Genomic DNA, 15,199 nt, shown 5'->3' on the forward strand with positions numbered 1-15,199 from the left:
GGCCCTTCAGGAATAGGTTGGAGTCACAACATGAGGTAAAACTTTTCATGGAAATGAAGATTGAAAAACATCTTATGAAATGTACAACAGCTGAACAGCAGGACCAAGGTGACTCATTTGAGCGATGTAGCCCAGCGAATTATTGTTAAATCATTTATCATGCTTGTATTTTACAGGTAGTGTAATATCTATAATAAAAACGATGTTTAGCAACTCTAATTTTAACGTAGGTGGTTACTTGCGGATGCACTTGACGTATGTGCTGATTATTTTACAAGTACTTGAGAAAGAAAACAATCACATGACAACTGGATATGAGAACATGATGAAATGATGTGATAATATTTATTTATAGTTTTAATTAACTATTGCAGTGCAAACGGAGCTATAATGTAAATTGATCGATGAGTAATTTAATATTCAATTGAATCCTAATTGACAAATAAGTATATTTCTAAAGGAAATGTTCACTAGAAATACTGATTATATGTAACTGACACGTTCATTTAATTGGCAACTGTTGTACATTTAACCTGAACCCCCTTTTCATACATAGCGTCATTCTGACAACTTCTTTCTCTATTTAGATGGCGAAATGAAGATTTAAAGAACAATTGACACTGAATTGGCGAGAAAAATCTTAATCGCGGCAGGCTACTGACAAATACGTTGTTACAAGAGTTTCAACAGTCTCGTTTAAATGCAACATTTTACAAATTCTATACTCGTTATAACGATCTAATTTACAAATATCTGTTACTAGGTCGAATACTGTCTGATATGTTTAATATCAATTGTTAGTCATTTCCTTACACGCTGATTTTGACTACGGATTATTCCGTTTACCCCATTGAGATATAGGGCTCACGCTGGGTGTGACTGGTCAACAGGGGATGCTACTCCTCCTATGTACCTGATCCCACGTTTGATATGTACAGGTGTCCATGTTTGCTATACTCCTTTATGAGAGTTATGAGATTGATCACGTTTCATTATTTTCAATTGTTCATGTCAAATTCAGGAAATTGGGGCATGAATGATCATTCTATATATGGAAAGGAAATATGTGATGAAACACTTCATTGTGTGTCGATTGTTCAGTCTTGTATGGTGAGGGGTGCTTCAGAAAAAACAAAAGACATTTCAAAAATTGCAAGCCGTGGAGGAATGATCAGAATATTTGATTTGTTTACCGCTTACACCGGCCTTGAACCTTCTATTTTGATCTGGTATACGAAGAAAAGAGCGATCGAAACGGGAAGTTGATGACAGAAAAGCACATGTACATACACACACATTTTAGTGTTTCAGTCACATGTATATCCATCGTATGAATAGAAATAAGGACATTCTGTATTTCAGAACGGATGAAGAACATTCACCAGGATAAATAAAATTATCATCATAAATGGCTGGATTAAAACACACAATAATATGCATTACTGGTAAGTTTGTATCCCTGTGATGAATAAAGTCAAGATGATTCTACGAGATTCCTGTTTATATGATGAATTTATCAATTGTAGGATACATTACAACTACTTTTGATATAAAACTACATATTTATGTGATGCTTAAGTTGTAAAAGATAACAAAATTCAAATTTCTACAGATTTAGAAATAATCAAATGAATTTTTTTCTCGCGGTGATACTTTCGTTGTAAGAAAGAAAAATAAGTAACTTATATTCATATTCTTCTAAAGTAGAAATTTTACTTTTAAAACAATAAAAATCTATACACAGTTTTTATATGCAATTTATCAAAACAAATAAAGAACAAATGCATCGCCAAAATATGCCTAACGTATCGTCATATTAACTTAAATTAACATATAATCAATCACACATGCAAATTAATCCTCGGCAGGAGTGACCGATATACAGGGGATGCTTACTTTCCCTAGGTACCTGACCCACCTCTGGTATATCCAAGGGTCAGTGTTTTCCAACTCTTACTTTTGTATTCCTAATAGTTGTTATGATATTGATCACTCTTCGCTATCTTCACCTTTTCTTGCTTTAATTTGTGGAAATGACTTAATGACACAATTCAATTGATGTACGAAAGGCGAAGATAACAAACAGTGATCAATCTCATAACTCCTACAAGCAATACAAAATAGATAGTTGGGCAAACACGGACCCCTGAACACACCAGAGGTGGGATCAGGTACCTGGGAGGAGTACGCATCCCCTGTCGACCGGTCACACCCGCCATGAGCCCTATATCCTAATCAGGTAAACGGAGTTATCCGCAGTCAAAATCAGTGTGCCAAGAATGGCTTAACAATCGGTATGAAACACGTCAGACAACATTTGACATTTTATTTTTGTACCAAAACTGGTTATTTGTACATATAACAAATGTTTGATATCTCGAAGAATAATCCGAGAGGCACCAACCAATCTGTTAGACTCAATGTCCATTGTAGACTCCGCAGAGTGATAACGTATTATACAGGGCGACATCTATCGTGTGGTTATTGTTTATACTTAAATTAACATATAATTAATCATACATGCAAATTAATAGTCGGCGGGTGTGACCGGTCGACAGGGAATGCTTACTCCTCCTAGGCACCTGATCCCACCTCTGGTGTGTCCAGGGGTCCGTGTTTGCCCAACTATCTATTTTGTATTGCTTGTAGGAGTTATGAGATTGATCACTGTTCGTTATCTTCACCTTGCATTCATGGAACAACAACAATCCTCAGGGAAAGAGTATCCACCAGCAGAAATACGTGTTGAATCCTTAAATAAAACAGTAAAGATAACGAATGTTGATCAATCTAGTATCCAATGAGTATATCTTCACAGATGATTTAACAAATGTTTATTTATTTGTAGTTATCTGTTGGGGGTCAGTCGTATCCATAAATACCAATTGGAGAAACGCGATGGGCACCTGTATATTCAATAATCAACAGCCTTCATCAGAGGACAATGCTACAAAGAATGGTTCTTGGGTGGGCAAAGTGAAATATTCGTTCCCTTGCGGTAAACAAACTTTTATACTTCTTTCACATTCTTTGGTATATGAGTACTTTAGCAGAAACTGTCAGATGTTGATTGTAGTTGTAATTAAAAGATTTATATAGCGCCCTGTCAACATTAGTTCTCTAAAGTGCTTAACAAATGTTAGAGAAAAGATCATATAAAATCGATGTGCATATACATGTGAATAATATATTCATAATGTCAGAATTAAAATGCATAAATATTATTATTAATATATAGCGCCTAATGTACATGTAATGATATTATTACCCTAATAACATATAAAACAATTTAAAACAACCCTTGGGAATAATGAAATACATAGAAAGGACATAAGTATAATAACAAACTACAGTTCAAATAGCAACTGAAGGACTTTCTGTGCGGGTGTTTTGATTGTTCGGTTTTTTTTAATGAACCCTTTTCATTTTTCGTGGTTCAGGGTATCTCTTTGTATTGATTGTGTCATTTGTGTTCTTAACATTTCAATAATTTTTTTTCAACTTTTTAACAAAAAGTTAAATACTTTACATCATACTCAAATCTATCACTGTCAGTTGTAGGAAACAATAGTTTGATGTCATGTGTAAGAAATACTAAGTCGTACACTGTACATGATAAAAAAAAAAAGTTCTACGCACGATTTTTTGTTTACATTGATACGTTTTCGTAATATCATTATATTTTATAATTTGCAATACTGTAAAAATATAGATACTGAGCTACATGTGTAATTTTGAAGTACATGAAATTACCCATAATATTCAAAAATATCTACCTATGTCCCACTGCAGAGAAAAATCTGTCTAACGGGAGAATATAAACGTTGACAGGGAATGTGAGTCAATGTACCCAGCCAAGAATCCATATAACTAATAATATAATGATCTAAATCCTTCCCACCTAAAACTTTATTTCAATACTTAAAAGGTCATTTTCAAAGGGTGGTATTACACAGGTGTTGCATGAAAGATCGATAAAATAAAGTTATAGTAAATATGAGGTCTTAGGTGACCCAGTAAACCCCGTAAGTACCCACAGAACTTACCCGGGCATTGCGTTGTTAGTCTTTTCCTTAGTATCGGTACTATAGTTCTTTATGAATGACTTCTACCTGTCTATCGCTCTAGCTCTCATCCAAAAGTACCTCTCAGCGGGAACTGTCATCGGGGTACCGAAAGTCGTCTACCAAACAGGTCGTAATGGGGAAGACTTCCCAGATACTAGAAAGTTATTCAAATAAATGATAACACCATTTGGAATGTATGTTTTGATTCAAAAAAATTTTAAAATAAGTTTAAAAGACGTGTGCCCAGGGGTCCATGTTTGCCCAACTATCTATTTTGTATTGCTTGTAGGAGTTATGAGATTGATCACTGTTCGTTATCTTCACCTTGTATTGACAAAAATTAGCCAAAATATTTTGAGTTTCAATCAAGCAATAAGCGATTTTTATGATTTTTTAGCGTTGAAATAGAGAGATATCCCCGAATTTCAGAAAGACTGCCTCCGTGAATCAAAATAGATTTAGCATGAACATGTTCTTCGAGTTTGGGGTTTTTTAACTTTCGCTTTAAAATTTTGTTTCACGAGGACTTTTTTGTAAATTTATAAAAAATGAAAACAGCACCGATATTATTTTCAACTTCACCCGTACGTTAATTTCCCTTAGTCAAGTGTGGTCTAGCGCGTAGTTCAGTGGGAAACGTCGTCAACTTTTATATGTGAAGATGCTTCCTTTTTTTAAAACGATCGGGTTCGAATCCCTCACGAACACAATTTTTTCGTATTACGTTTTCCTTCTAGATTTGTTCTTAATTGAAACATGCTTCTAGTTTTTATAAATGTTTCATGTCAAATCCCTGTTTATTATAATGTGCCAAGTTTGAAATAAGCTTCCAACATGGACACTATTATGCCAGAACTTTTGCAGATAGTATAACCCAGGGTCATGTACAAGACGGTGCGCTGTCTTTATTATGCACTTAATGAGGTAAAAGACTGAAACAAACAAGAGAAGTAATAAATGGACGGCTAATTACAAATATCGATGTACATAACGGTTAAAGGTATTACGTGAGTATTCTAAAGTAATAAGCATAGTTGTTTTGACAATACTAAATTACAAGTACACAGATAAATTGTATTTAAAAAACTAAGAAATATTACATAATGAAAATATTTAGAATTTGAATTTGATTTTATCATAAACTTGCTTCCATAGAAAAATTAGTTAAGCTCTTACATATTGTAAATTAAACATATGACACCAATGACACTCCATAGAAATTATTCAGAAATATGTTACTTCTATAAATGCATGATATACAAAACTCGAAAACCAAAATAGATAAATCAGTATTCAAAATACTAAGAGAATCATATATTGAAATGCAAAAGACTAATTACACTGTGTGCCAGCTCTAAGTAGACAAAAAGAATGATTGGAACAATCGACAATGCATTGCATGAACACACTCACAGGTAAACAGGAAATACATGTTCGTAGATTAACTCTAAACGGTTTGAAGATAAGACAATATTATAAGGAAAGATAATTCATTATCAAAAACTATATCAACAAATAACGATAACTCTTCACAGACACTGTTTAGCTAGTGAACAGGACTCGCAACAAACACGCCGAATACAGCTCGCAATACCTGTGTTTTAATAATCAAGGTTGTTGACGATAAGTTATATGTTTTTCTAAATGAAAGTTATTGATGAAGCATAGTGCCTTTTACGAAAAACCTTTGTGAACTTTGCAAAGATTTGGAAGAATTTTTTAAGGCCAAACAAGGTAAATAACCGTTAAACTATTTGAATGAAGAAGATGATATGTATTCCAGAAGCAAATTGATATGGTGAATCGATTTTTACAGGTACATGCATGTACTTCGAATTATGTTGAACTTTAGTAATGCGTATCAAACTTCCCATATTTTGTTTTGTGTTCAGAGTCATGTACAATTGACATCTGTTGGATGTAGAAAATGATACATACGAGTATAAGAGCTTTTAGATTGCAGTAGTAGAGAACATTAAATATTTGATACACTCGTAACATGTAACCGTATGTAGTGCATCTGATACTCCGAAGAAAAAAGACAATTCAATTATCACGAAATTAAAAATTATGTTTAGACTACATGTATAATGTATTGACACATAAAATGTATTGGGTTTGTCCTTAGTACTGGGGAATCCTACAGGTATTTAAAGGAAAAGACAACCCAAAATATTTTTACATGATAAATGATAGGATTAATCATATGATAAAGATTTTTCATACAATTCTGTTGATATATGGGCTAAATAAGTTTCAGTACTAATTTGAAAACGTCAAAAATTGAAATTCCCACGATCTATAGAGGCTGCCATCAAGACCACAAAAATCAATAATTTTGACGTCACACCGTCTGTTTCGCTTTTGATGAGATACTAAGATCATCCACAGGTGCTTGGGTACAACCCCTACGAATAAGTTACATGAGTTGATTTAATTATTTTTTTTCTTGAAAATATTTCTAATGCATGTCAACAACATCTTGCATACCCATCAAGTCCAAAATAATTCAAAATAAGCCCTTTAAAAATACCGTCACTGGTTATTATAACAGAACTTACGATAACCAGTGAGGGTAATTTTTTTTTAAAAGGGCTTATTTTGAATTACATGTATTTTGGACTTTATGGGTATTCAAGACGTTGACATGCATTAGAAATATTTTCAACAAAAAATTAATTAAATCAACTCGTGTAGCTTATTCGGAGGGGGTGTCCTCAACCCAAGCACCTGTGAGACCATCAAAGTTGTGCATGTGGTAGATTTTACGAATAAATATGCTGATGCCTTCCTGGCAAGCAGTTAATTACACTAATGCGAAGGGGAGATGTGAAAAACGTTTGTTTGTTTTGGGGTTTTTTTTATTCGAAATTACCGATTCAACTAAGTCATTTGAAAAGAAAAGACTACGTAAAATGTGGATCCATCCTTTGCGTAATGACAAGTTGAGGTTCAAGACATTTGTATGAAGAATGTTTACCGTCTGTCTTGTCTGCGACTCGACTGAACGTCTTCATTTCTCAATTTCGTCTTGCGAAAGAACGGGCTCAAATCCATACAGCTCCAAACTTAACTGTTCGTGTTTACAGTGCTGCTGATGAAATAAAGCGGAATAGACGATGTAACGTCATAAATTAAACTTCATTGGTTACTCTCTTAGCAGCAGGTAATTTAAAATGCATGGTAGATTAATATTGATTTATTTGTTAATCAAGGATTTTTGTTGTTAAAGACTGTCAATTACGATATCAGTAAGTAATACTTTATTCATAAAAGCAAATACTGTATATGGTTAGGGTTGCCTTTCCCTTTAAAACGCAATAAGATGAAGGTCAGTTCTACGTCACGAGTGCTGACACGGAGCTCCGATTAGGAAAAGTTACCGCTTTTGTGCAACACCCTCTTTTTGTTACCATGTCTGTGTTGTGAAAAGAAATCACAAATATTATGAAATAAGGAAAAAACTTAGATAACAGTCTGCCTTTTGTTCTTCAGAGACCTCCCCCATAATAAATAATCCCTTCCAAAAATTGAAGGTTCTCTGATGCATCTAAAGATTTTAAGTGAATATATACAGCAAGTACATGTAGTGCATCATTTGAATATTCTGTTAAAATGAATTTCTGATGCATGTAATCAGGGTAAATAAATCTGGATAAATATTTTTGTTTTGAAGGTTACGGGATTTTGCAGATACAGACGGTCAACAAAAATAATACGTGTTCAGGTAAAATGAATTGAGTTCAGTTGAAATCGTGAAAGAAAAGAAAATTCATTTTAAGAACTGTTCCTGAATACAGTCGTGTATTTAGAATATAAAGGCCGTCTTTTCTTCTTAGATTGTGATGCCCAGGGAAATCAGTGCGAATTTTGTAATCATCGTATCCAGCTAAATGGTAGTGTTGCAATCTTTGAAGTTCTAAGAAGTTTGAAGTCCGGAAGACATTATATACTTGCTGAGTTTGGAAAACAATCTTTAATTGGTAAATACATATTCCGTTGATACATATAAATAATAATTATTAAACCATGTCTGTCTCACTTTCAATAGCTTGTAGCTGACTAACTAGATCATAATTTTATGTTTCATTCACACAGGACTACCTCCACCCACACAGTGTATGGTACACAGAGGCGCTTCACATACCGAATATGTCTCTTGCAATGAAGAGTATGAAGATGGATGTAAGAAATCGGGTACGATAACTACTTTATGCCTCCTCCTTACACCCACCAGCAGATCCTAACACTACACGCAGCTATCTAGTACTAGTGTGCAGAATGAACATACAGATCACAAAATTGTAACAAACAACTTACACATCCACATACTACATCAACTAGACAACTATAAACCACAATCTCTATAGGTCTGTCTAATAAAACCCTGACGATGTGTAAAATTACCTTTACATGTCAAATACCGGTATACACAAATTACTGTTATTACATTGAATCATGTAAGAAAAAGAAATATCCAGTCACATTTGTGGGACCAACAAATATGAAGTTTATGTTAATATATCAATCAAATCGTTGGCAAATGTGGGGTCCATTATGGGTGCTCCGATGTCATGTGTAAGAAGTACTAAGTATGTACCATGTAGAACAATACAGTTACTAAAAATTGTGCCAATTTCTTATTAACGGCGGGTGTAACCGGTCTACAGTGGATGCTTACTCCTCCTACGCATCTGATCCCACCTCTGGTGTGTCCAGGGGTCCGTGTTTTCCCAACTCTCAATTTTGTATTCCTTACTTCGGTTGAGCATCACTGAAGAGACATTATTTGTCGAAATGCGCATCTGGTGCATCAAAATTGGTACCATATAAGTTATACATTATAGGAGTTAGGAGGTTGATCACTGTGTGTAAATATCTAGTACATGTGTGCAGAATGAACATACAGATCAGAAAATTGTAACAAATAACTTCAAAAACATACACATTCACACACTATATCAACTAAACAACTATAAACTACAGTCTGGATAGGTTTGTCTGATAAAACCCTGACGATGTGTAAAATTACCGTTCACTTTACATGTTAAATACTGTTACACACAAATTACTGTTATTACATTGAGTCATGTAAGAAAAACAAATATCCAAAGTCACATTTGTGGGACAAACAAATATGAAGTTTATGTTAATATATCAATCAAATTGTTAGAAAATGTGGAGTCCATTAGGTATGTTTGATTGCATGTTAATATACCGTATATTATAAATCATCTACTATTATTTGTACTACTAGTACTCTAAATCATTTCTAAAAACTTTTCGAAATTTTGTGTTTTATCTTGCAGATGAAAATGTCGGCATCTATATCACTATATGCTTTAGTGAATGTGGTACTGGTAAAACACAAACAGACATGGATTTTGTACAATGTGACTCTCAAGAAAGTACTGGTGTTGGAAACGGTAAGTTATCGTAAAATAACCTGTTTCTATAGATAGTACATCGATTTGAGCCTATTTTGTGCGTAATGCAATCAATCAACTTGATATACTAACCTGAATGTATACAGAAATATTCTGTCCTTTGATACCGGTAACTCCTTCCACATGGATTCTTGGGCCACTCCTCTTACAACTTGTTTTGTAAAGGTTTGCCATTTACAAATTAATGATCAGTCGTTGCTGAATTTTTGTTTCGACGGTACAGCACGTGCATTAAGATATATCACATTGCTGGACTGTGCTGAATCCCTAATTTGTTTACTTAATCAAGAGACGATATATAAACTATATTGAAATGGTTTTTTGTCCTGATAATACGTTGTGTATTGTCAAATGCAAATTTATTCATATCTTTTTATAGTTTAATTATTTTTCACGATTCATGTTGAAGCAAATTAAACTTTATCCTGTTTGGGACCTCTAAAAATCCGAATATCCTGTATTGAACCCCAGTTTACTGGACCATTAAACCGCCAGTCCGTGCTCTCAGTAGACTGGACCATTAAACCGCCAGTCCGTGCTCTCAGTAGGGACGGAGCAGTCCAGCGAGAATTATGCGTTCACCTTCTCTGTACTGACTACATATATTAAAGTATTTATGATGTACCTGCTAACATGCCTGTAAGATTTCATAGCAAGTTAAAGCCAGTATGCTGTAAACCACTACCATTCTTCTGCTTCTCTGAGGTGAGTAATATATAATCATTTTAAAGAGGTTCACATCTGAGATTTGGAATAATATCTTTGGAAAATGTATTATTTATTTCTACATTGAAGGATAACTAGAAAATCAAAAAGCATTTTGGGGGTCGCAACGCTTGTTATGGAGGTACAGTATTCTGAACATGACCTTTTTGCACTTAAAATGTATTCAATTTGACTTGATATGTCGTTGGTTTCAACACAACATAAGCAATACAAATCGATCATTACATAAAATACATACAGAACCTTCTAACTCTACAGATTAAATATTTTTATAATAGTGATGCAATAATCGAGATTATTTGAGTTTATATCAAATAGTCCGTATTAATTTTGATACACCCTGTAGGTCGGGTCTACGTGACTTTAGGGGCTAGATAGTACAAGTTAATTTGTATGCACTACGTCACACTCGGTACTCCCTGTGATCGACCCTTTCACTACACTTTTTCCAACCGAAGCAGCAACGTGGTTCTTGTATTTGAGGCGGAAACCAAGCATGTGGCCGAGTTTTTTCTCCCTTTTTTGGATTTATTCCCTACACATAGCTTCTTGACAATTTTACCTGCATTAGGAATGCCACCTAAAAAACGAACAGAGACCCCCGGCCAGGGGGGTCGGGATGAAACGTAATCGTCGGACAACAGCTCAACTCCAGGAACGAATTCCAAATCACACGGCCACCTCTTGGACGGATCGACTAGCCCCTGCAGAGGGGCAGCCACAGCCCCCTGAGGAGATCCTCGATTCCCAATGGATAATACACAGGATAACCCGGGTGAGTTTTTCAATTTTTTGTTCGACCAAGTGGCCTATTTACCCCTATCTTGTCAAATTACATCTAGATACGATGATATCGGCAGTCATGTCCCGCTTAAACTCAAGCAAACAATATGGGAGGGGGATTTATTGATCTGTCTGTCTTACTCAAATCAGCTCCGGAATTGGATCAATTTTGAGTCCCACGGAGATGTGCAACTTGTCAATGGCAAGCTATGCGTAGTCAAGCGCCAACTTACCTCCTTTTTTTAGCATAAAAAAGTGGACATCATCCTTCATGATTTACATGAGCATCGTACTTCAACATAGTCAAACGGTCTAAGCAATGCTTAAGTACATGTGAGATATAAGGCTTGCAGCTAATCGTTCACAAAACTGGCAAAAGTATGACGAGCAATTCCGACTCCGTAAGGTCTCCAACCCTGCTATGTCTTGGCGCAATATTCACAGCGAATTCTGGTTGATGTACATAAACAACCAATCATTTCTCTCATCCCTAGAAGGTGTCAAGCGGTCTATAGGCGTCTCAATATATCAGACTTCCTATATCGTACCAATTATTTGTTAAAATCTTTCATGCATTAACATCAGTATGTCGCTCGCCTATTTATACCCCCCATTACTTATATATTGTTCTTTTCATGCGGATGGCACTCCTACGACACGTTTTCAGTACCTAGAAGATATTGGCATTTTGCCCATAGTTGCATGATAAAAAATCATGGCTAACTAGGTTAGAAGTCTGTACATAGGACACGACCCTGTCATCAAGGCTACTGAGATTGAGTTGTTCCGAACAGATGGCACTCATCTGTATGTCGGTCCTGGGAAATCAATTATTTCTCAACAATATTCAAGCGGCCTTGGAATATTTTTTTTTATTTTGCATTTTTTTTCAAACGTCAAGGTTTTTCTTACCCGCCGCACAAGTAATTTAATATTTCGTGTTTCCTGCTGTTTGTCAATTGTGCGTTTACTGTAATTTTTGTGCAACTCCAGGTTCAAGTACTGTGGTTTAATGACTTATTCTTATCCATGTAACTCTTTACTGTATTTTGATTTTCACTCAGTTTTTGATCCTACAAGTTTTTTTTTTTTTTGTTTTTTTTTTTTTTTTTGTGTGGGGGACATTGTTCCAATGTATGTTGCCGAACTGGGGAGTCGGTAATGGTATGTGATGACTGTTTCTGCTCCAAAACCTGGTTGTTTCCCCCACCTGCTTCTAAAACAGGGGGCAATTTACAGTACTAAGTCGTACAAGTTAAAACAAGTAAACTAATAGTGGGGCCACCACCGGGGACGGTTGGGGCCATATCCACCTTACTTCAGTGAGGGGATGTTACAGTCTGATGCATATTAGGGGCTTATGTCCAACATGATAATGTACATACCAGGTAGCACTGCAGGAGACAGGGTGAGAAGGGCGGGTCTCGCTTACCTCTTTAGAACGCTGTCGTCCGTTCAGGTCTGGGCACTGAATATTTTACTCCCCCCCCCAGTGTACCCCTTACAAGTTAAGTTGAACTGGCGCACTGGGCGACTCCCCAGTTACCCCACAAAATTTTCACATACGGCCGATATTGTCCAATTCAGTATAACCCGAATGTGTCATTGCTGTTATATGAATAAATTGGTAAACGTTGCTTCTGTCTGTAATTTACTGCAATGAGTCATGGACTGTTATTACAGCTTTTTTTTTTTTCTTTTTTTTTTTTGGTTTTGGTTTTTATCTATCAGGCGGATTCTTTAATTAATGACCTCTTTGTTCTTGATATACGAAAAACTTCATGTCAAAATTGAGAGTTTAAAAGGACATATTAGGAGTCGTATCAATTTCTAAAATTTTCGAGATCAAATTTTTTAATTTTTTGCGAAATATTTAATTTTTATACAAAATTTCAAGTAAATTAGTTAAAAAAAATTTAATAATCAGTGTTCTGTTTTTGGAAAAATATATCAACCAGGTTGATAAATTACAACAGTTGAACTTGTTCCAAGTCTCAACTACATGTATCATAAATCATAAAAATAGAATAAAACTGAAATAACGTATAGTAATATAAGAATAGACGATACATTGGATGAAACAGCAACTGTAATATCATATAGATTTAGAACTTTTTGATTAATGAATCATTCCGCCACAAAATATAATCCCAACCAAACCCTTTTAAACTTTGAAATGACACCAAATTTTTCAACTGAATAGGGCTCGGTAATAGATGCGTAATATATCTGCACCAATGGGATCAGTATTGAACCAGTAAATACTTAATTGTAGCATCCTGCTCAATTGTGCTCGAAAGCTCAGGAGCTAACTTAAAGACCCAACTTTAAGTTAACACCCCCGAATTGTTAGTCGTCTGTCAATCAAACATTTAACAATATATCTCAGGTGGAGTGACATCTGTGGACTGTGGTATGGAGGGACCCCAGAGAGGAGTTTAATAACAATAACGACCAGTACCTACTACCATTCTTTAGATCTTGAGGAAGCCCTGTATTCTAGAGTTTTGATAGCATTGACCTGTCCACAACTGCTATTTTCTCGTGATTCAATTGTTTTTAAAAACACCCCTGAACAACGCAATTTTGATATAATAGTAATTTCACCCTCTATACACATGTATTATAAATTACACAATCAGAAATCAAACAATAATTTGCCCATTTATTTCTAAAACTTGTAACTTATTGAAATAATTTATATTATCAATCTATGATATTTCTATAGTTATAAAAGAAATTATTCATTGAGCCAATGACTGAGAGGAAAAGAGGAGACAGAGGGGTAGTGTAGACTGTGTGTCATCTCGCCATAGGGACACAACTATTATACAAACACTATGACCACAGAAACCATGCAGACGGCCCTGTGACCCTTCATATGTACATCAAAAGTATACACAGCACCCTGATCTCTTGGCTAGGTAAATTTCAGGTAGATAACAATGACTATAGATGAACTCCGCCCACATTCAGAGATCCGTAAAGAAACCGTACGGTATTTTATTTGGGTCTTTAAACGTATTTTCTTTGTTGAAATGGTTCTAAAGCTTCCAAGTACCGTTATTTGTACTTTATGCTTCAAAAGGTGTATGTTTAATGCTGGTTTAATTTTTGTATGAACACATGTACGTTAGTGCTGACGTGCAGCATATATGCCATAATTATTATGGGTAGCTCTTTGAAAGTATTGTGTAAAATGTCGTCTATGTAATATATGATATAAAGTAACATATATTCTATTACATTATATAGTGTCCATGGATAATTTAAAGTAAGAATTCAACCTGACAACTTGTATGTGTATATATATTTAGTGTATATTTAGTATGTACTTTACTTTAGTAAGTCCTAGCATACAGCTTGTGCCAACAAATACAATTGTAGTAACTAACATTTCAGCAGTTGAGGAGCATGAATATTGATGTGGTGTGTGTCCACGTATACTCTCAATACATCAGCCAGCAGGAGAGTTGACAACAGTATCAAGGACAGATGCCAAATCTAGGGCAATCAACACATCATGTAGTACCGCAAAACAGGATAAAGAAACGAACTACATGTATTTTCATTTCATGTTAACAAAAATAAATTTGTGATATTGTTAATCTTGTTTTAGATATTCACATTCAAGCACAGTAATCCGTGACAATTGTTAGACCGTTCTTGGCACACTGATTCCGACTACGGATTGCTCCGTTTGCCTTGTTTCGATGTGGGTTTTACGGCGGGTGTGGCCGGTCGACACGGGATGCTTACTCCTCCTACACACCTAATCCCAACCCTAGTATATCCAAAGGTCCGTGTTTGCCCAACTCTCTGCTTTGTATTCCTTATAGGAGTTTTGAGATTAATCACTGTTTGTTTTCTTCACCTTTTCATTTATAAAGGATATCTTTCATTTCACAAGAAATCAGTAATCTGCATTCCAAGATCAATACACATCTAAACAAAAGTGTTGATATACATACAAGATGAATATCTTCCCGAATGTGTAACTTAACTGGGCAGTTAAATCAGATCAGAGGAGATAATTACATCAACATCAAACTAAATAGTTTAAATGTGTTACAAAATAGTAGACCCTACACCTCATGATTGTATGATCATTGGGTCAATCTCATAACTCCTATAAACAATACAAAATAGGGAATTGGGCAAACACGGACCCCTAGA

The 15,199-nt window shown here is 35.1% G+C and overlaps 1 protein-coding gene across 1 annotated transcript; it reads left to right on the plus strand.

Annotated features, from left to right (window-relative positions):
- The first annotated feature begins 1,327 nt into the window (after positions 1 to 1,327).
- LOC125672706 (uncharacterized) lies at positions 1,328 to 14,631 on the plus strand. The gene is made up of 10 exons (XM_056152831.1): positions 1,328 to 1,445; positions 2,849 to 2,998; positions 7,744 to 7,794; positions 7,907 to 8,050; positions 8,166 to 8,264; positions 9,377 to 9,493; positions 10,310 to 10,361; positions 10,587 to 11,015; positions 13,752 to 13,947; positions 14,426 to 14,631. Exons 1-7 carry the CDS (start codon positions 1,409 to 1,411, stop codon positions 10,312 to 10,314), a joined length of 603 nt encoding a protein of 200 aa, XP_056008806.1. The 5' UTR covers positions 1,328 to 1,408; the 3' UTR covers positions 10,315 to 10,361; positions 10,587 to 11,015; positions 13,752 to 13,947; positions 14,426 to 14,631.
- Positions 14,632 to 15,199: the final 568 nt, after the last annotated feature.

The sequence above is a fragment of the Ostrea edulis genome, chromosome 1 (assembly GCF_947568905.1).
Source record: "Ostrea edulis chromosome 1, xbOstEdul1.1, whole genome shotgun sequence".
Classification (NCBI taxonomy): Eukaryota; Metazoa; Mollusca; class Bivalvia; order Ostreida; family Ostreidae; genus Ostrea; species Ostrea edulis.

Excerpts from the sequence above, each read along its gene's own strand:
- LOC125672706 (XM_056152831.1), top strand. The coding sequence starts at position 1,409 with ATGGCTGGATTAAAACACACAATAATATGCATTACTG. Across the intron at positions 1,446-2,848 it reads CACAATAATATGCATTACTG|TTATCTGTTGGGGGTCAGTC; the intron begins GTAAGTTTGTAT and ends ATTTATTTGTAG. Across the intron at positions 7,795-7,906 it reads CAAAAATAATACGTGTTCAG|ATTGTGATGCCCAGGGAAAT; the intron begins GTAAAATGAATT and ends TTTTCTTCTTAG.